The sequence below is a fragment of the Polyodon spathula genome, chromosome 18 (assembly GCF_017654505.1).
Source record: "Polyodon spathula isolate WHYD16114869_AA chromosome 18, ASM1765450v1, whole genome shotgun sequence".
Lineage (NCBI taxonomy): Eukaryota > Metazoa > Chordata > Actinopteri > Acipenseriformes > Polyodontidae > Polyodon > Polyodon spathula.
In genome coordinates this window covers 35,136,261-35,157,151 of record NC_054551.1, presented here as the reverse complement: position 1 = coordinate 35,157,151, position 20,891 = coordinate 35,136,261, and the positions used below count along the sequence as shown (strand labels likewise).

The 20,891-nt window shown below is 43.4% G+C and overlaps 1 protein-coding gene across 1 annotated transcript; it reads left to right on the top strand.

Moving 5' to 3' along the window:
- The first annotated feature begins 6,436 nt into the window (after positions 1 to 6,436).
- LOC121331187 (excitatory amino acid transporter 5-like) lies at positions 6,437 to 20,572 on the top strand. The gene is made up of 11 exons (XM_041278411.1): positions 6,437 to 6,577; positions 11,614 to 11,693; positions 13,755 to 13,970; positions 16,474 to 16,516; positions 16,618 to 16,843; positions 17,041 to 17,140; positions 17,570 to 17,803; positions 18,830 to 19,024; positions 19,408 to 19,542; positions 19,951 to 20,053; positions 20,345 to 20,572. Exons 1-11 carry the CDS (start codon positions 6,437 to 6,439, stop codon positions 20,570 to 20,572), a joined length of 1,701 nt encoding a protein of 566 aa, XP_041134345.1.
- The last annotated feature ends 319 nt before the right edge of the window (positions 20,573 to 20,891 follow it).

Here is a 20,891-nt window from a genome sequence, read left to right as displayed (position 1 = left end):
ACAGGTACTGTATCAGAGCTAGAGACCCATGGGGTGGCACAGGCTCATTAACCAGTGATGCTTGTGCATGAGGTCCAGCGTGCTTCATGAAGTGAAGAGCAGCCGGGGTTGTGAGGTTATGTGCTTGGAGCACAGCGGGAGCCCTCTCACAGGTACTTCTTGAAGTGAAGAGCAGCCGAGATAATGAGTGGAAAAATCAGCCCATCTCCCAGTGTGTCCACATCTCAAAACCACCACACACCTGAGCACAGAGACAGAAAGGCAGGAGTCAGGGTTGCCCATAGAGGGTAAAATAAATACAATCAAATCAAATAAAACCACAACACAAGCTGGTGCAGACCCTGAGCACAGTTCACCTAAAGGGCGGTCTGTGCCTCCCTAGCTGGAGTTCTTTTACTCAGGTGTGGCCTGTGGACAGTGTTGGGTTGCATGGTTAAAAACGCAGGGGTTGGCAGAAAATCATCATCTTCGAAATGAATCTGAAAGATCCGTAGTCTCTGTTCTTCATTACAGCTTTATAAGGCTTTAGACTAAAGGGAATATTTTTTATTATTACCATTTTCTACAGCTGCGTCTGGCAGTATGCAATTTATTGTAAAATTGCACTTCATCCACTAGAGGGAGTCGTGATGCTGCCTTCCTCTGAGAGTGTTTGGTTATGGGGAGGCTGCACCTGTGCTATAGAACACAATGTTCAGGCACCTGCATACGAATCGAAAAAGCACATCCCCAGTTTCATAATCAGGTGCTAACAAGCTGGGCATAACTGCTGTGCGCTGTGAGCAGAATTGGGCCCCATGTGAATTGTTCTCATTATAATATAATTATAATTTACAGCCTTAATTAATTTCCCTGCAATTAACAGACACCAGAATGCGCTGAATAATTTCAGATTCCGATTCTTGGCCCAAACATATGTGACATATGCAAATTCACAGGGAAACTGTCAGAGTCTTCACTTCACAAGTCTTTTCTGAAGTGAAGAACCCCAATTGCCTGATGCTGATAAAACATCTCTCTAACTGACACAAGCAGAGAAGTAGTTAAAATCAAATACAACCGGGAACATGGCAAATACAGCAGAGTTTGGAAAAATCTTTTTAAATCTGTGGTTTTTACAGCAGCAAAGAAAATAAAGATACTAACCAAAAAACAAGCAACCAGTTAACAATAATAATAATAATAATAATAATAATAATAATAATAATAATAATAATAATAATAATAATAATAATAATAATAATCTGTACCTTTTTACCACAGGATAATATGGTTCTTTGTCTTTTTATAAATTAGAAAAAGATCCGGCTTGGTTTACCACAAATATAACAATCTCCTGTTTATTAATGGGCTGCATTGATTGTCTTTCTTGCTCCCTGATTTATATAAAAGCTGCTGGCACAGGCACAGGCAGGGCTGTCATCTCTATTCACATCAAAACGCTGTGATGAACTTCTTTAGTTGAGTTCATAAATCTCACAGCAAACTTTACACTGCAGCAGCTTTAGGATATCCAGCCTTTATACAGGGTGATTGGAAAGTGAGTGACCGGGTGTGTTGATGTGGTAAACTTACTTACTAATCACCCTGGACATCAAAACCATGCAGAGCCCTATTCAGCCTGTTATTAAGGCAACCAACAGCAATCTAGAACAGTTTTATGAATATCAAATTGCATTTTACCTGTTTCATGGTTTTAAGCTTTCTGAACATAATTACAGTGCTCCTTCCATCGAATCTGTAAAGCATAAACAAGGTGTATCCAAACACCGGTTATAAAAACATACGGCGCAGTTTATTTTTCTCACTGAAGTAGAAAGAAGAGTCTATTAGGCAAAAGAGACCGTGCAGCTGGAAGTTTGCCCTGCAAATACACTATTAGTTGCATTGACTCTTAAGAAAGCTACCATGAATGTCAGCTTATTCAAGTCACTTGGGGTTGGGGTTGGGGTTGAGGATGGGGTTGGATTTGAATTGCAAGGCGATAGTTCAGCATTGTCACCTGTCATGGATATTCTCTTGTTTCTGTTCTGTGTCCCAGGATTTCAGCATGCCTTCTAGGTACACAAAAAGCGAGTAACACTATACTAGTAACTCTAAGGATCTGTTAGAAACAAGCAACAAGTAAAGGAGTGCAAACTGCATCTGATAACCACTGCTATGGTTAGGGCACCATCTAGACATCCCTTGCGGGTACTGCAAAGGTAGGCTGTTTGCATGGTAACAGTTTCTTCAGCTTCAGATGCTAAGGCAGAGCTCTCGAGAGATTCTCGTATGCTCGTTTTTTGTTTCAAAGTTCAGAAAGTGAAGCTTCATCCTGGGGTCGACAGTGACCATGTTGTCTCATGTCTAATAATTCCTACCTTCAGTAATGCAGGTGGTTTCTTACCACAACAATTTCTGATACACACACATAAACTAGATTTGTAGGACATTGAAAATCAACACACCTGCAAGTATTCAAGAGCTCATGTTTTCTTTGCATGGTAATGGAGCTTCTGTATTAAGCAGGGAAATACATGATAGTGCTGTGTGGATTGTACATGAGCTGACATCACTGAGCTGGAGAGCATTTCAGCAGAGCCAATTGCATTATACTGTGAATGGAGTTGTCCTCTGGCTGGGGCAGTAGTTATAATATTGCTTTTGGAAGCTGCCATCTGTTTTCTATGCTGTGCTTGTTTCACACAGGTTTAATCGGGTTCTGGTGGAGAATAGTTTTGCACATGACCTTGGATGTAAAACTGCAGCTTTTATGGTTTTGTTAGAAAGAATTTTGCCTCATTTAACTTGTCACTTCACTGCATTCTAAAACGCATCTTCTGGGTGCAGTACATTGCACATTCCTGCTCTCCTTTTTTCCACTCTAGACAGCACACTAATGTTTCTCTGCTATTGAAAATCATGCGTTACACCGGCAGGGTGTGGATAGACCTTATCGTTGACCTCGTTATTGATGTTATTTCTTGCAGCCATCTTTTTCCAGGACCCCCTTGATAAATTAGATGTATAGCTCTAGGGCTCTAGCCTGGTTAAATAAATAAGTTTGTAAATTTGGATTGTGTTGAAAAGCAATGGCAAAAATGACACAACTACAAGAAAGATCCCAGAATGACTTCCAAGTGAGTGTGGCTGGGAAAGATACTGGCCTGGGGGTGCCATATTGGAGCAATTAATCCTCTCCAAGTGTGAAGGGATATGTGTGAAGGGTGTGCAGCTGGCACTGCTCCCTTAGTGTGGGTGAGGTGGAATACAGTATAGCTGCCCGGTTGCTTACCACTCTCCAGTGCTTGGATCCCCCAATGTCGAAAGTCCCCTGGCTGCTGCATTGCTTGCCATGTTGTGGGGCCTAACCCCGCTGAGGAGGATCAGCCAGCTGGTTCTGTCAGCAGTGGTGTCTGAGAGGTGATGGGGAACGTGAGCGAGAGTTTGGCCATCTTCTTACCTGCCATGTTTCCGCTGTAATACACCAGCTCTTGCTGGAGTCAATTGATCAAGACACTGGAAATTAATTTATAAAAATGAATAAACAATTTGATTCTGTAAACTTGACATTCATTCATTTACTGTAAAGTAATTGGTTTGATTCTTTTGTTACACATTTCCTGCAGGCTCTGCACTCTTTAGAAAAGCACAGTGTTTGTACAACTCTCTTGGCATATGAGATGCAGATGAACTTCACTAAATAAGCAGCGTAAAAATAAGCAATGAATGAAAGATAAGACACTTTGAATAAAGTCCAACCCAGCAAGACCAGGATTCAAACCAGCAAGTTCCTGATTGCATGACTATATTTCCTTTACTGGACGAGCCACTGAGGGCCCCTGTTTCATTGAACTATTCTGGTTTACAGTGTGAAATCAAGCGCAATAATATGAATGAAACCACCATGCACTAACACATGCTTCTACACACACGCATTCACACACATTCACACACGATTCCACACACATCCACACACATCCACACACGCTTCTACACACACTTCCACACACACGCATTCACACACATTCACACACGCACCCACACACATTCACACACATCCACACACGATTCCACACACACTTCCACACACACACATTCACACACACATCCACACACGCTTCCACCCACATTGTGCACTGAAGCCTGTGCATCACTGAAATGCTTCCCTACCTTCTTAGGAGGCTTTTCAGAAGCAAATATTTCTGGAGTAGTTAGTAAAGTTTTTAAAAAATGACTAAAATAAAGATCTAAGTTAAAAAAAAAAACAGAGAATCATACAGAACACACAAAATAAGAAATTACAAAATCTATATAATATACATTATGTTTAACATCTCACTAATACCAGATTAAGACATAAGGAACTTAGAACACTTTTGGATGTGTCTGTCAGTTCTCTGCCTGAGAGTCAGGTCACGATTGTAAGAATGAAAAGGATGAGCCTTGTGTTCCGAATAAATTCCACTGCATCAAGATTACAAATGCCTGGTAAAAAAAAAAAAAAAAAAACTAAACTCTTTGTTCTGATTGCATGCGTTCATTCAGGACTGGGATATTAAACCCAGAGATTATTATTATTACTATTGCAGTGCCCTAACCCTAACCCTAACCCTAACCCTAACCCTAACCCTAACCCTAACCCTAACCCTAACCCTAACCCTACCCTAACATTTGGAAACACTTTAGTTCTTAGAGAAAGTAAACTCCCAGTGTAAATTACATCATCCTGCAAGTCAAACCGAGAGTTTAAACAGAGGCAATGGGCCAGCACACACAGCATGCAACACAGAAGACTGGGGTGCCCATTGGTTAGATTCCAGGACAACAGCATCTCACAGCAGACTGACCCTTCTGCACATCCAGATTAAGAATGGTTGTGCGTAATGTGGCCAGTGAGCTTTAGCATCTAGGACCCCTAGCCTGCTGTTACACTCCTCTGGTGCAAAGCCTCTGAAGCAGCTGGAACTGGAAATTTACCAGCGAGAGAGAGGGAGAGAGAGAAACTGGCTAAGCTAATTCCACTAAGAGTCCTCAGAGAGCTTGATCCATCTCATGTTGACTTGCTGACTCTGGGATGAATTGCACATTTCCCAGAGATAAAACAATCTTAATTTAATGATCTTCACTGAGCAAATATAAATTGCAATGGGTGCTGATACTCATGCTCATTGTCGTTCAGAAGTATTGATCAGCAGATATTAAATAATTCATGAATGTGTTGATTTCAAAGCAAGAAAAGATGTCCTTCCCTTACCTTGACAATGAGTGTTTTAAGAGCCGATTGAATCTTCCTCTCATCTGGGGTCCCAACATTTTTGCTTTGACAGATGTTAAAAAAGGCAATCTAGTCCTCATCCCATCCCTTATCACTTTTCAGTTTAGTAACACACACCGAATGAAGCCTATCTCAAGATCAGAGACTTGGCTAATCAAAGCCGCAGTTCAAATTAAACTGTATTGGGTGGGGAAATGGCAATGCCTTCTTCTATAATGAGAGGGTACAGGAACCTCAATCAAGAGGGACTGGGAATCGGAAAGATGAAGAGGATGTTCTGGGTCAATCAGTGAATCATGGAAACGGGGCGGGGGTTAGGGATTAACGAGGAAGACTGAATGAAAGTCCAGTACTAATAAGAGAGAGAGAGGGATTGCGAGTGGAAGGCGGGAATGAATGAGGGAGAATTAATCAGAACAAAGAGACATTCGATACAAAGCATTAAGACAACACTGCAGACTACCAAACCACCATGCAATGCATACTGCCATTTGCGATGTTACTATGAACCACCCTCCATGAAGAACTGAGACGATATCGGCACACAATCTACTGAACTAAGGACCATGATCCAGTTCCAAAGTGTCTGGAGAAGTGAAAGGTTTGCATCCTAGAGTATGTCACTAACAGCTGTATGGAGAGCTGGTAATAGGAGAGGGGTCAGTGGAGAACCACGCTCAGGCTTGTTCTTGTTGTGTACCTGGCAATCTTTGCTGTGATCCTCCCATGACCCGAGTCACTGTCATCTTATTTTAGACTCTCAGTCTATTTTTCTCCTTTGCGCTGTGCCAGCTCCCGTGCTTCATTTCTAAAAGCTGCAATCCCTCGTCCAATTGTTCAGAGCCCTTTAATCCGCCTTCTGACCCCTTAATGTAGTGCCTGCTAATAGGGTTGGCGGTATTAACCCCGGGGATATTAATGCCAGCTATCGCAGGCCTCCCATTGGTGGAAGAGCCGAGGAGGGTGGCTGGGGTAGGAGGGGCAGTGGAGGGTGCCTGGAAAGGATGATAATCTCCCAGTCCTGCTCAGTTAGAGGGCTGCTCAGTTGAAAAAGCTGAAAGTGCTTTGGAAGAGGGGAGCTCAGGCTGTCTCACTTTTGTTTGCCTCGCTGTTTGTGCCTCTTGCTGGCTCACGTACTTATATGGGGTTTTGATCAGTCCAGGCTGGGATATCGCAATGGCTGTAGGGTTGGATGCCGTGTGGATTCGGATCAAGGACGTGTGTAAAAGGAACGGGCTGCTGATCCTCTCTGTGCTCTCCGTCATCATCGGATGCCTCCTGGGGTTCTTCCTCCGGACAAGGCGGCTCTCCGAACAGGTCAGTCCGCATGCTGCTCCCGATCAGGTCCTCTTAGGAAAAGAGGGATCCTTCTATTAGGAGATACTGACAGATCTACCATGGATGGAGCTTTGAAGGGTTTGAACCCTTTGTTGACAAATGTGTTCATGTATTGTCATTTTACCAATATTTATAAAATGCACATAATGTAGCAGCCTATAGAAATACTATATATGCACACATATATTACCTTTATTTACTATTAACTAGGTAAGAGCAGACTCCTTCTTAGTTAACACTGATATTTAAGTGCAGCTTGGACTTTGTTGTTTGTTGTTTAAAGGATTTAAAATTTTTCTATTTCCCTAGAATGTGAAAAAAACTAAGACTTTCAGTTGAAGCACAAAAAAAAAAACACAGCCAACAGCACAATGCCATTCTCTGTTCGGAGGATTATCACGCCATTGCCTAGCAATGCTCTTAGTGATTGCACATTCACTAATGATACATTACAGCTCACTGTCCCTCCATCGAGGGATACAGTCCCAGCACTTGCTGCACCGCAGTCTGTGTTTCTCTGGGGGGATTTGCTCTCTATATAAGCACCAATGTTGTTGAGACACAATGAAACCAGAAGGAGGTTAATACATGTGCAGTTAATACATGCTTCTTTACATTGCCCTTGAAATGTTCCATCAGCAAAGATGAAGCAAATGCAGTTGCGTGCCCTGTGGGCAACTTTTAATGCATTTCACTCCCTCTTTTAAGGCACCTCGGGTCTCCATTATTGTGTCACCAGCTAGTCCCTGTGCATTAATGCACTAACACACATTGCTGCAGCCTGGAGACGCGCTGTACACATGATCTGCAGAGTTAGGGTCTGGCACGGGTTGTGAATATTTTATTATAATAATGGTTTAAATTAGTTTCACTTGCAGTCTCCAGTACCCCGTTCCCTTATGAAATAGTGAGAGTATTTCTCTGGGAAGCTCTGAGAGGTAACAGGTTGGAGTATTTCATCGATTTAAAGATATCCAAAGGCATTTGCATGAATGTTACTGTGTCAATGATCTTGACTTTCTGTGCGTGTCATTCCTAGTTGTGCATTACCATGGTCTGCCCGGGCGCATGCACTCTTACAAGCTCCCAAGGGCAGATTTGGTACCAGATCCCTTTCGTTGCTGGCTTGAAGCTGTCAGAACTCCTTATCCCTGGAGCTAAAGGCCTCTCTAACACCTTCAGCTCTCAAATTCAGGATTAAAGGACACTGCTGGCTGTGTGCCTGCAGAGAAATACTGCTGCTTTACATTAATGCCAAAATAAACACTTTGCAATTGCATAGTCTTTTTATATGAACACAATTCATCATGCATCAAACACAATAAATAAGGAACAAAAAAATCACCAGCATGCCAGTCAGAACCGTTCTAATGGTAACTTTTGTTGAAACTCATTCCAGTCATTGGCTGCTGAAAAGTGAAATGAGGGTTGCACATACACGCTTGATCCAGGGTAGGAGCTGATGCGCTTACTACACGTGTAAGATCCCAGTGCTGGGATCCAGCAGCTTTCTGTAAACGTCTTGTCATGAACATGTGCAGCATTAACATTACGGGTACTCCTGCTTCTGAAACAGAGCCCTGAAACAGAATTGAAAACATTTCAAAACTACCACTACCTAATCTATCAATGCACACCAGCTGACACTCCCAGGGAAGCTATGAGATGCTGGAAAGCCTCTTTGAACGCAGACCCGGCATCACAAAGGGATGGATGGAAGCTGTAGGGTTATTCTGAACAGGTGGAGGGGTTGGCTGCTTGATGTTTGATCGTTCCTCCACCTTATTCCCATTCTAATAGCACGATGGGACTTTTATGGGTAACCTGATTCGTTTATGAGTGTGCAGAAGCCTGGATTAACAGGCTTTCATGTCACGACTAAGTCTGCCAGATGGGGCCAGAGAGACACGTATTACCAAGCAGTGCATGCTGCTGTGTTTCTGTACCCCTCCACAGAGAGAAACATGTATTACCAAGCAGTGCATGCTGCTGTGTTTCTGTATCCCTCCACAGAGAGAAACATGTATTACCAAGCAGTGCATGCTGCTGTGTTTCTGTATCCCTCCACAGAGAGAAACATGTATTACCAAGCAGTGCATGCTGCTGTGTTTCTGTATCCCTCCACAGAGAGAAACATGTATTACCAAGCAGTGCATGCTGCTGTGTTTCTGTACCCCTCCACAGAGAGAAACATGTATTACCAAGCAGTGCATGCTGCTGTGTTTCTGTATCCCTCCACAGAGAGAAACATGTATTACCAAGCAGTGCATGCTGCTGTGTTTCTGTATCCCTCCACAGAGAGAAACATGTATTACCAAGCAGTGCATGCTGCTGTGTTTCTGTATCCCTCCACAGAGAGAAACATGTATTACCAAGCAGTGCATGCTGCTGTGTTTCTGTACCCCTCCACAGAGAGAAACATGTATTACCAAGCAGTGCATGCTGCTGTGTGTCTGTATCCCTCCACAGAGAGAGACACGTATTACCCCTGAGACAAGGGACTGCGCTACATTTATCTACCCCTGAGACAAGGGACTGCGCTGCATTTATCTACCCCTGAGACAAGGGACTGCGCTGCATTTATCTACCCCTGAGACAAGGGACTGTGCTGCATTTATCTACCCCTGAGACAAGGGACAGTGCTGCATTTAACTACCCCTGAGACAAGGGACAGTGCTGCATTTATCTACCCCTGAAACAAGGGACAGCGCTGCATTTATCTACCCTAACTGGATTTGTACAGAATCATGTGATTGACCTCCCAGAGAAACACAACACTTTCACAGGGAACAATTCTAACACGATCTTGGCAGGATTAACAGATCATCATCATTAGAGTTCCGAACACTAGCTCCCAGGTGTAAGGTGGAGAGATGCACACTGATCTCCTGTCATTAATATTAGTGATGCTATTGGACCCTAATTGACTCGTTTATCCAATGAGAATTCACGCCACTATCACTCTAGCGCAGATTGCAGCGTTTTTGTCGTTGTTGCCATTTTGGTTTGTTTTATTATTAAAATGTTGTCTTTTAAAAATATACATATACCATGGTTTCTAATGGAATGAACAGAACATTATACAATGTGTGTGTATTTGGTAGTTTGTTCCATATTATGTAATGGCCACAAAATGGCTTAATTGCACCCGTAGCCTGCAAACACATGCATGCACATTGCTATCCACACATACACACACTGCAGACAATGGTGATAGCATGTCCTCCCTTAGAAGACCTCAGTGAGGGCCTTTTGTGTTCCCTCTGTACCTGGTGTTTCACTCTGAGGATGTTAGCATGTGTGCTGAAAGCTCACTGGCAGCTGTTACTGACACTCAGGCCTCTCTCTCTCTCTCTCTCTCTCTCTCTCTCTCTCTCTCTCTCTCTCTCTCTCTCTCTCTCTCTCTCTCTCTTACCCATCTGGGCATTACTGATCCTGCTTTTAAACCAGGAAACTAAGCTTTCCCCTGCATAATGCAGGGTAGAAAAGCTATTTAGCTGTTATTATCAGCTCTCTGCCACTATCTCCTGCACTGGTGCTGCTCACTTGCTGTTGGAAGACTAAAGCAACCCTGGAAAATGAGAATTGACGGCAGCCAGTTTGAGAAGAAATTACCATAAACATTCCCATTTGCATCTGCAAATATAATATATTAATGCAAGCTCTTACTGTTGTGCTACAGTAACACAAACAAGAGTTCACACTTTCTCCTATATGAAAGTCCTATATAAATGGTTCATTTCTCATAGCACCTCCTCCCCTGCCTGTTGAAAGCTACCGTGCTGTGGGGAGGTGTTTCCTGGAGCTGTCTAAACACTTGTTGACCCTGGCTCGGGTCTTAAGGGAAAAGCCAGCAAAATCCTTTCCATTCTTTTTAAAAGTGTCACTTAGCCAGATATTTCCATTTCTACAGACAGAATTAATTATCTTGGTGTTCCTCCTCTTGCTGGAATGAGAGGAGGAGAGAATCAGAGAGAGAGAGAGAGAGAGAGAGAGAGAGAGAGAGAGAGAGAGAGAGAGAGAGAGAATGATAATTAATTGAACTGTACAGAAATGCTGGAAGTTGATGTAGGGGTATTTAATTCAACTGGAAACTGGAAGTTTATGTGATCAGAAACAAAGCATCACTGGGTGATGAATAGCATAAGGAGAATGCCATGTCTGATCTGAATGGTTTGTAAACATGAAGTAAACGGATGTGTGAAGAATACCTTTATCACTGAGGGTGAAACAGAGTATAGCTGTGCACCCACTGTAAACACAGAGTATAGCTGTGAACCCACCGTAAACACAGAGTATAGCTGTGCACCCACTGTAAACACAGAGTATAGCTGTGCACCCACCGTAAACACAGAGTATAGCTGTGCACCCACCGTAAACACAGAGTATAGCTGTGCACCCACTGTAAACACAGAGTATAGCTGTGCACCCACTGTAAACACAGAGTATAGCTGTGCACCCACCGTAAACACAGAGTATAGCTGTATTTGCCTGTTCCTAGGAGTCTTCTAAAATCAAGAGAGCCAAGGTCCTTTAGTTGCTATGCTCCCTGGCTTTGGAACCCCATCCCAAGTCCTGTCAGGAATGCTGGCACAGTCAAGTCTTTTAAATCACATTTATGAAGAGATTTCTTTGTGTCGGTTTATTCTTGAGCTGGATTGATTGGCCAGTGGCTTTGAGTTTTTATTGTAAAGCTCCTGGGATGCTCCGCATGAAGCGCACTATATAAAAGCAAACTGTATTGTATTGTATTGTATTGTATCCAAAAGCCAGGCACTGCTATGTTGAAGTAGAGAAACGGTACAACATGGGTTTTGAAGTTGCTGGAAATTATTTTATTATGTGGCTTCTGCTTCACAGTTGAGAGTGAAGAGGTATTAAAACAACAGCTTTCTGGGGTTGACCACCTAAGCCGCATATGAATTTGATAAAACATGATGTTGGAGGCCTGGATTAAGTCTGTCAGGACAGTCAGGTTTAACAGCGCAGACTCACTCGATGTTTTCCTTCCACAGGAGGTGAAATATTTCCAGTTCCCGGGAGAGCTCTTGATGCGGATGTTGAAAATGCTCATTCTCCCTCTGGTTGTTTCCAGGTATGTTCCTGGTTTATCAATCCCGCTCCCTGTTACCCCTCACAGTGTGTTTCAGTCCCAGCCCAGTGCCTCCTCTACTCTAAACACCAGCCCCGATTGAGCAGTCTAATAACTCTTAAAAGAGGACTGTGTCGCTTCTCAGGGAAGATTAGTAGAGCTCCTCTGTTCTGACTTTGCTGTAGGCACTGAAGGTACTGTTATTGACGATAACACTTTATACTAAGCGTCTCTAAATTACAATTACAATGTCATTATAATAACACAGTTATTACATCTATTGTTGTGTAACTACAAAGCTACTGCATGTTTGCTACACAACAAAAAACCATAACTTTTGGAAAAATAACCCTTTGAAGTGCAGCAGTTTTATGTTTGGTATAATATGGTCATGTGGGTTAAAAAAACATAATTACTGTGTATTTAGTAGTTAGTAAATGCATGTGTACTTACACATAATTACAATGTTATTATGCATGCTTAATGTGTAAATCTTTTTACACAATATAACCTTACCTCTAACCATAACTCTAATTCTTTTTGTGTACTTGCATATATATAAATATTAAATACAGATATCGAAACATAGATTGAAATATTAAGTACATTGTAACTATGCATAATAACATTGTAATTATGTGTAAGTACACATGCATTTACTAAGTAACTACTATGTAAATACACAGTAAAGTGTTATTAAACTTTCTTTAGAAAAGCTGTATTCACCCAGTCACTATAAAGTGAACTGCATCATATCTATTTACAAGCAGTTGGCTTTGGGTGCGTATAGCAGATATACTGCACATATCAGAGTGTGTCAAAGTGCTGGGTGCTTGAGATTTTGTTTTGCAGCCCCAGAAGGCCTATTAAAACCCCAGGATGCTAACCTGACCCAAAGCCAGGGTGGAACCAGGGGACGCCAGGACACTAACCTAACCCAAAGCCAGGGTTGATCCAGGGGACCCCAGGACACTAACCTAACCCAAAGCCAGGGTGGAACCAGGGGACCCCAGGACACTAACCTAACCCAAAGCCAGGGTTGATCCAGGGGACCCCAGGACTCTAACCTGACCCAAAGCCAGGGTGGAACCAGGGGACCCCAGGACACTAACCTAACCCAAAGCCAGGGTGGAACCAGGGGACCCCAGGACACTAACCTAACCCAAAGCCAGGGTTGATCCAGGGGACCCCAGGACACTAACCTGACCCAAAGCCAGGGTGGATCCAGGGGATCCCAGGACACTAACCTAACCCAAAGCCAGGGTGGAACCAGGGGACCCCAGGAAACTAACCTAACCCAAACCAGGGTGGATCCAGGGGATCACAGGACACTAACCTAACCCAAAGCCATAGAGTATATATAAAAAAATGTAACGCTCTTTTAAAAAATAAGTCCAGTTACTGTAGGGTGCAGAGCTGTAGGGAACACAAAGCCACACCGTGGCTTGGAACTTTGTTTCAGGAGACTAGGTTTCAGGTCACTGCATGGCACACTGGGGGAGACATTGGGTTTGATAGAGTAAAGTTGCCTCAAACTAGGTCCCCTGGAACCAGGTTTCAAGCCACTATTCCTGACAAAGTGGCTTGGAGTTCCCTCAGCTTTAGTTGTGTGCATGTTACCAATACAAAGGACACGAGCAACAAATTCAACATACTATACCTCCTACATGGGATCATAGCAAGGGAGATATTTTTTGTTCCAAATCATGTCATTAACATTCCACCTTGTCCTCAGTCCCTCTCCCCTTGAGCAATCCCATACAGGTGGCAGGGAGGCAGGGAGGGAGAAGTGAAGAAGGGAGGGAGGCAGGGAGGCAGGGAGGCAGGGAGGAAGGGAGGGAGGGAGACAGGGAAGAAGGGAGACAGGGAGGGAGGAAGGGAGCAAGGGATGCAGAGAGGGAGGGAGGAAGACAGGGAGGAAGGGAGGCAGGGAGGGAGGGAGAGAGGGAGGGAGGGAGGCAGCTGCATTTGAGAATGGCAGCTTGGATTTTTTCATAGTTTTGAATTGGTTCAGGTACAGCATGTGGTTGCAGGGAGTGACTCCAGTTCTCTCCTTTTGCACAGTTTGATGTCGGGACTGGCAGCGTTGGACGCCAAGGCCTCCAGTCGACTGGGCATCATCACCATCTCCTACTACCTGTGGACCACGTTTGTGGCGGTGGTGGAGGGTATCATCCTGGTGTCCATTATCCACCCCGGGGGGGCCGCCCAGAAGGAGAGCACGGAGGACAGCGGCAGACCCATCATGAGCTCCGCCGACGCGCTTCTCGATCTCATCCGGTAAGACCTGAACTCGCCTCCTCTACAACCTTGTCTCTGTCTCTCATAGTATGACACTGTCTTCACCAAAGCACTTGGGCTTAGAGAAAGGGTCTTGTTACCAGTAAGTTGCGGGTTCAATCCCAGCTCAGACACTGACTCGCTGTGTGTGACCGTGAGGAAGCCACTAAACCTCCTTTTGTTCAGTACTTCGGGTGAGACGTAAAAACCCGAGGTCCTATTGGAAGTGACTCTGCAGCAGCAGCAGTTGTGATGCATAGTTCACCCCCTAGTCTCTGTAAGTTGCTTTGGATAAAAACATCTACTAAATGACTATTTAATAATAATAATAATAATAATAATAACGTTGGCTGGCTGTAAACCAATAAGCTATTGGCATCATGAAGTTGACTGACTTAGTTGGCCTATAAAGCAGATAAAGCACAATTCAACAAAAATCTCAGTGGGCAACAATAAGAGGGAAAGCCCAAGGCTGTAGGATTCCAATGAAGAGGGATGCAGCCCAGAGACCCTGATTAACCTGCCTGTGGGTGGATTTCCTTTCCTGTGTTACATTGCAATAAAAACCCAAGGGAGAGAAATGTGTTCAAAGAATTTCCTTTTACTCAATGCAAACATCATTCTTAAGCAGGTTTAGGTAACACTTTACATGATTGTAAGTGTCTCGAATTACTGTGCTTTTGCATAGCAATTAATTGCAATGTTATCATGACAATTACCTTTAACAAAGGAATTCATTATAATTACTGCACTGCTTTGACTGAAAGCGTGTTTACTGTTTAGTAGTGTCACGGGCGATTGGTCAGGCCAATCCCAGTCTCTCTGCAGTTTATAAACAGATTTCCCTGTTCACCTTTTCATCTAATCCAAGGTCACTTCTGTGGGTGGTGCCCTAATGAGGTAGAATGACTGTTACTGGAGATTCTTAAGGTCAGCTGGAGATTCTTAAGGTCAATTGGAGGTTCTTAAGGTCAGTTGGAGGTTCTTAAGGTCAGCACTGGAGGCTTTTTTAGGAGCCCGGCTTTCTTATGTAAGGATTTAATAAAGTTGAAAAGCACTGGCGTGCTAAATGCAGTCCAAACTGTCTGAAAACGTTTCCTGTAATAAAAGGGTACAAATAATCATGATCTAACCTACTTTGTAGCCTCGGAGTGTGGAATCTTTTAATGATACGTGTCAAGCACCAAAATGAAATAACTTTTGTTTAATATTCCAAAGCATGGGTCGGCCATTAAACCAGGGGCTTGATGGTGACCTGATCTGCCCTCAGTGGCACCAATAGGAAGATCCCTGCAGTGTAAATAGCTCTAGAAATGAAAGAACACATGACTGTTCAACAGCAGTGACACAAGCTGTGCTCCTTGGTACAATCAGTCTGGATGATTATAGGATGTAAACACAGGCTTTGGACTCATTCTGTAATGCCGGGGTCTGTTAAGGACGTGTCTGCGCCTGTACGTTTAACTGAACAGCATTACAGAACTATAGAAGACTAATAAAGCAAGTGGCTCTGTATTTTTAGATTGAATCTTAGCAAAGAGCAGTAAGCATTGTGAAAGCATGTCAAGCCTGGTGGTTGCATAGTTTGTATAATAACATTGTGTAGGGATGTGGACTATCATAGAGCCGGGCACACAAGCAGGGGGGCTGAGCATTGAAGCCCTTCAGCCGGTACTGTTTTCTTTTTCTCGGCTTACTTTAGGTGTCTCTTATTTACACAGGCACAGCACACTGAGGACACACATGGGGTTAATTGCAAAATGGAAAGTGTAGACATTTTAAAGTTAAGCTCTTTTGTATTTAAGTTGTGTGCAGTATTTACAATATTGTAACAACTCTTACAATTACAGTGTGATTACAGTTACACGGGATTATTATTATTATTATTATTTTGCCTCAGTGAGATGTTTTGGGAAAAAATGAATATAACTGTATATATGTGTTTTTTTTGGCAAAGGTCCGTTCATTTCAAACAAACAGATTAAAGGCCCCCTGAGTTTCCACATCTCTTGCATGTTGGCAGAAATCAATAATACCGAATCCAAAAACCCAGCATGTGATAAAATATGGAATAAAACATGTTCCCAATGGTTCATGTAAGTGCTGCTCAGAGACGTAATGATTTGTTTGATTCTGGCCTTGATTTAATCACAACAGGATGGATCAAGGAGGCTGTACCAGGACTCCACTACCTCTGTGCTGTTGCTTTACAAATTTCAAATGCTGTATTAAAGTCATGCTTCTGCAGCAGCTTAATTTCAAAGACAGGCTTCCCGGTGATATTTAACTGTATAGACAAATGGTATCTAAAATACCCCTTAGGGAAGTGTTTTTACATGGTTATACTGCACAGTTACCTATACAAGGTCTTTACATACTTTGACTGTACTTTTATTATGCTGTTATGATTTTACTGTGGGAAGCCTTTCTAAGGGACAGTGTATAGTACAATAACAGCTTGGGAGACTTGTTTTTCAGTTAATGACTATCTGTTCTTTTTCAGCAACATGTTTCCAGCAAACCTGGTTGAAGCCACCTTTCAGCAGGTAAAGCACTAACAAGTTAAACAATCCTTTTTTTCTATGAAGGAGGAAAGGCAATTGAGTAATGCAGTATCATCCATTTCCTCTTATGTTCTCTGTCTCAGTACCGCACGAAGATCATCCCAATCATGAAGTCTCCGAAGGCAGCGTCTCTCACTGAGACCATGCCTCGCCGCCTCGTCATCTACGGGATCCAGGGCGACAACGGGATGGACATCCAGAACTTCTCCCTGGACCTCACCCCACCTCCCGAGATCATCTTCCGCTCCCTGCCTGGCAGCAGCGACGGCATGAACGTGCTAGGGATCGTCATCTTCTCCGCGACCATGGGTACCAAAGATGCTTCTATGCTTCCTTTTATCAAACTCCAATATCATGTGTTAGTGTTATTCGTAATACATGGGCCAGACTTTTGGGAACGGGTCTGCGCTACACTATAACATTCTCAGCATGCTCCTCAAACAATATATTCATTACATATTCAAGCACTGTCTTTTAAAACTGTTTTGTTGTTGTTTTTTTTCAAGGTATAATGTTGGGAAGGATGGGATCCAATGGCAGCCCCCTGATCAACTTCTGTCAAAGCCTGAACGAAGCCGTGCTGAAGATCGTCGCGGTAGCTACCTGGTAGGTTCATCTTTTCAAATAATCAACAGATTTTACAGTACCCTCTTTAAAACTTTTATATTCACTTGTGCCTCTTCCAGTCCAGTTCATCTCAGACCTGGACCTGGTTCTTTATTTAAAAATGCAACTGAAGGAAGAGGTGGGACTATCGAACTCACTAGATTTGAACCCAGACTTGCAGAGGTGAACCTTGGAGTGTTAATCCCTTCCAGACCCTTCCCACCAGTCCATGCATGTGCATTTTGTCTTCCATTCTCGTTGATGCGTGCTTGCTCTGGTTGCCTTCACGTTAGGAACTAGCCCAGAAGTCGCAGGGCATTCTCACGATCGTATAAAAGCCATGAGTGCAGAGTTACACAGTATTACACCCTCCTCCTCATCTTTCCACATCTAAACTCACACATCCACCTCTCTCTGCGATATCTCCAGCTACTTCCCCTTTGGCATTGTGTTCCTGATCGCTGGTAAGATCCTGGAGATGGACGACCCCACGGCTATCGGCAAGAAGCTGGGCTTCTACGCCATCACTGTGGTTCTGGGGCTGGTCTTACATGGCCTCTTCATCCTGCCCAGCATGTACTTCTTCATCACCAAGAAAAACCCCATCGTCTTCATCAGGGGCATTCTCCAGGCCTTGCTCATCGCACTGGCCACGTCATCCAGGTAGGAATGCTGGGATCTGCAAACAGTGGGAAGTGTGTTTAGCTGCATTGGGTGTGAGATGGATACTAATTGTATTCTAGCGAGAGTAGACTGTTGTCTCCAAGTATGAGAGATGTTATAACTAGAATTACTTTGGTCTCTCTTCGTTTTTAAATAATAAATCAAAAACTCAAGTGCTGCTTCCACTATGAGTCTGGCTTGGCGACGAGCTGCTGTTGCTATGGACCTTTTGTGATGCTTGTTTGGTGAAACCTCCTTGAGTTACCCAGGGATCACCGGATTTGGAATCAAGTTGAAGGTGAAGCAAAGAAATTCTACTGGTCCGGCTCTAATCAAGCTGAGAGTGTATTTCATTCTCGAGCACTCTTTGCTGTGCCAGGCCTCAAACAAAGAGCTCAAGAGAAAGTACTGTGCACTCTCAGCTTGATTAGAGGTAGAAACATATTACATCATTAAATCTGAATAGCAAACAGGCCAAATCCTGATGCTAACGTATTTAACATGTTTCTATAGAATCTGTTGTGGTTTAAATGTTTCAAACTCTTTGCCACTGACATTCTGAGAGAAATTATAACTGCAATTGCTGTTAATAGTTTCCATTGGGGATGTGGGCTTATAATACAATAGACAATTGAAGACACTGGAAACAACACTTGACTAAACCAGACAGGCTTTAAACAATATAATATTATGGCATATATGCTCTTATGTCAGGTAACGTGTTTAGTTTGGCCAGACTACCTTGCGTTGTATGTCAATCCCACACACACCATTCATTTACTGTAACACTGTAGAATGGTAGTGTGCTGTGCTGCAGAGGTCACGTTCGATGTAATCAATTTTAGTTCACCAGCCCTTGTGCCCCATGGTCTCATCTTAAGATGGCAGTTTAATGGGGCACATTACAAAATATATATTTTTTAGTTTGATGTTTTTTTTCATATTTTAAAACAGTATTCTTTTGGTGGACTGTATCCTGTGGTCACTATATATCTCTATATTGACTGTGACCTCTCCTCTCTCCAGCTCCGCCACGCTGCCTATCACCTTCAAATGCCTGCTGGAGAACAACCACATCGACAGGCGCATCATCCGCTTTGTGCTGCCCGTCGGAGCCACCATCAACATGGACGGCACCGCGCTGTACGAGGCCGTGGCCGCCATCTTCATTGCACAGGTCAACAACTACGAGCTTGACTTCGGGCAGATCATCACCATCAGGCAGGGGCTCCTTCCTGTAACATTGCCGCATTCATATATATATATATATATATATATATATATACACACACACACACACACATACACATACTGTGCGTACATATATATATATATATATAGAGAGAGAGAGAGAGAGAGAGAGAGAGAGAGAGAGAGAGAGAGAGAGAGAGAGAGAGAGAGAGAGAGAGAGAGAAGGATAAACTTGATTTTAAAAGCTAAATATCTTGGTACAAAAGTATAGATAATTTTTCCTCTTCAAATACATGCAAACTGATTATAATGTCTCACAAGGGCAGTCCATTTGTTGATTAATGAAATGTATATGACTGCAATGGAAAATATAAAGAAGTATCAATGTGTATTGTATTCGATTCCGTTTCTAGTATCACGGCAACGGCTGCAAGTATTGGAGCTGCTGGCATTCCTCAGGCCGGCCTGGTTACCATGGTGATCGTGTTAACATCGGTCGGATTACCGACTGATGACATCACTCTGATTATCGCTGTGGATTGGGCGTTGTAAGTAATACTAAAAATAAAAAAACCTGAAATAACCACATATATACCATTCAGCAATACATCTCGAAGTAATACACTATTCAGAAGCCCTTCCAGAATACCCTGCCTCTGCCTTAATATGTAACTGTTGTTGGGTAACACTTTACATTAAGTGTCTCTAATTACTGTGTATTTACATCATTTTTCATTTTTAGTAATTACTTTGTAAATACATGTGTACTTACACACAATTACAATGGTATTACGCATAGTTACAAGGTACTTAATGTGTAAATCTCTTTGCATGATGTAACCCTAAACCTAACCATAACCCTTTTTTGATACAATTGTGCACTTACATGTATAGTGCAGCGTTACTTGTGTGTTAAATGGTTGATTGATAAGGGACATATTCGCTCTGGTTCCCAGGGACAGGTTCAGGACCATGATCAATGTGATGGGGGATGCCCTGGCCACCGGGATCATGGCTCATGTCTTCAGGAGAGAATTCACTAAGGAGCCCTGTGATGAGGTAGGAAGGAAGACCACGTCTGTGTTGAGATGTGCAATTTAATTCTTCAGGGCACTGAGCTCAAGGATGTGAATTGTGCTGGTGTCTGATTCACTGTCAGTCAAGTTTCTTTCAGTGCTCTCTTTGTTGTGTCCGTCACGGCACGTTGTGTTCAGGTACCATAAATCCTGCTCAGAGGGGTGTGTTAATATCTTAACATGTGAAACATATTACTTATTCACTGCCAAGGAAGACAGAAAGTTGCTGCAGCTAAGCTCTTGTCCTGCCTGCCTGTCTGCCCTCTATTCTCAGGTCTCTCTGATCTGCGAGACCAAGCCCATGATCAGCATCCAGCAGCTGATGGCGTACCAGAAGAATAGCTGCTCCAACCCCCAGTCTGGAGGAAAGCCTCCGCTCCACGAGGGCAATGCTGCCGACGTGGCCCGGATCATGAGGCTGGAGGAAGGGGTCCAGCCAGAGAAGCACAGCCACAAAGACCACTGCTCCATTGACATGAACGGTCTTGAGTCAAACGTATAAACAGAAGGGAGAGAGTGGGCGGGGCATGACACAACGAGAGGGGCGGGGTCTTTCTTCACGGTGGTGCACACTGGGGTGTGAGCTCACTACTTTGTTTGGGAGTGTGTGTGTGTGTGTGTGTGTGTGTGTGTGTGTGTGTGTGTGTGTATGATGAAACATGTGTTTGTGTGTGGGACACCAGCATATGGAGCTTAAAGCAACAGCATCACCAATGCATGTGATTTAGGCCATTACCTTTGCCATTAGCAACCAGACTTACCATGGCCCATCCCCTCATGCCAGAAGACAGCTATGATGTCACAGGGTGTTCACAAATACC

Excerpts from the sequence above, each read along its gene's own strand:
- LOC121331187 (XM_041278411.1), top strand. The coding sequence starts at position 6,437 with ATGGCTGTAGGGTTGGATGCCGTGTGGATTCGGATCAAGGACGTGTGT. Across the intron at positions 16,517-16,617 it reads TTGAAGCCACCTTTCAGCAG|TACCGCACGAAGATCATCCC; the intron begins GTAAAGCACTAA and ends TCTCTGTCTCAG. Across the intron at positions 17,804-18,829 it reads GCACTGGCCACGTCATCCAG|CTCCGCCACGCTGCCTATCA; the intron begins GTAGGAATGCTG and ends TCCTCTCTCCAG.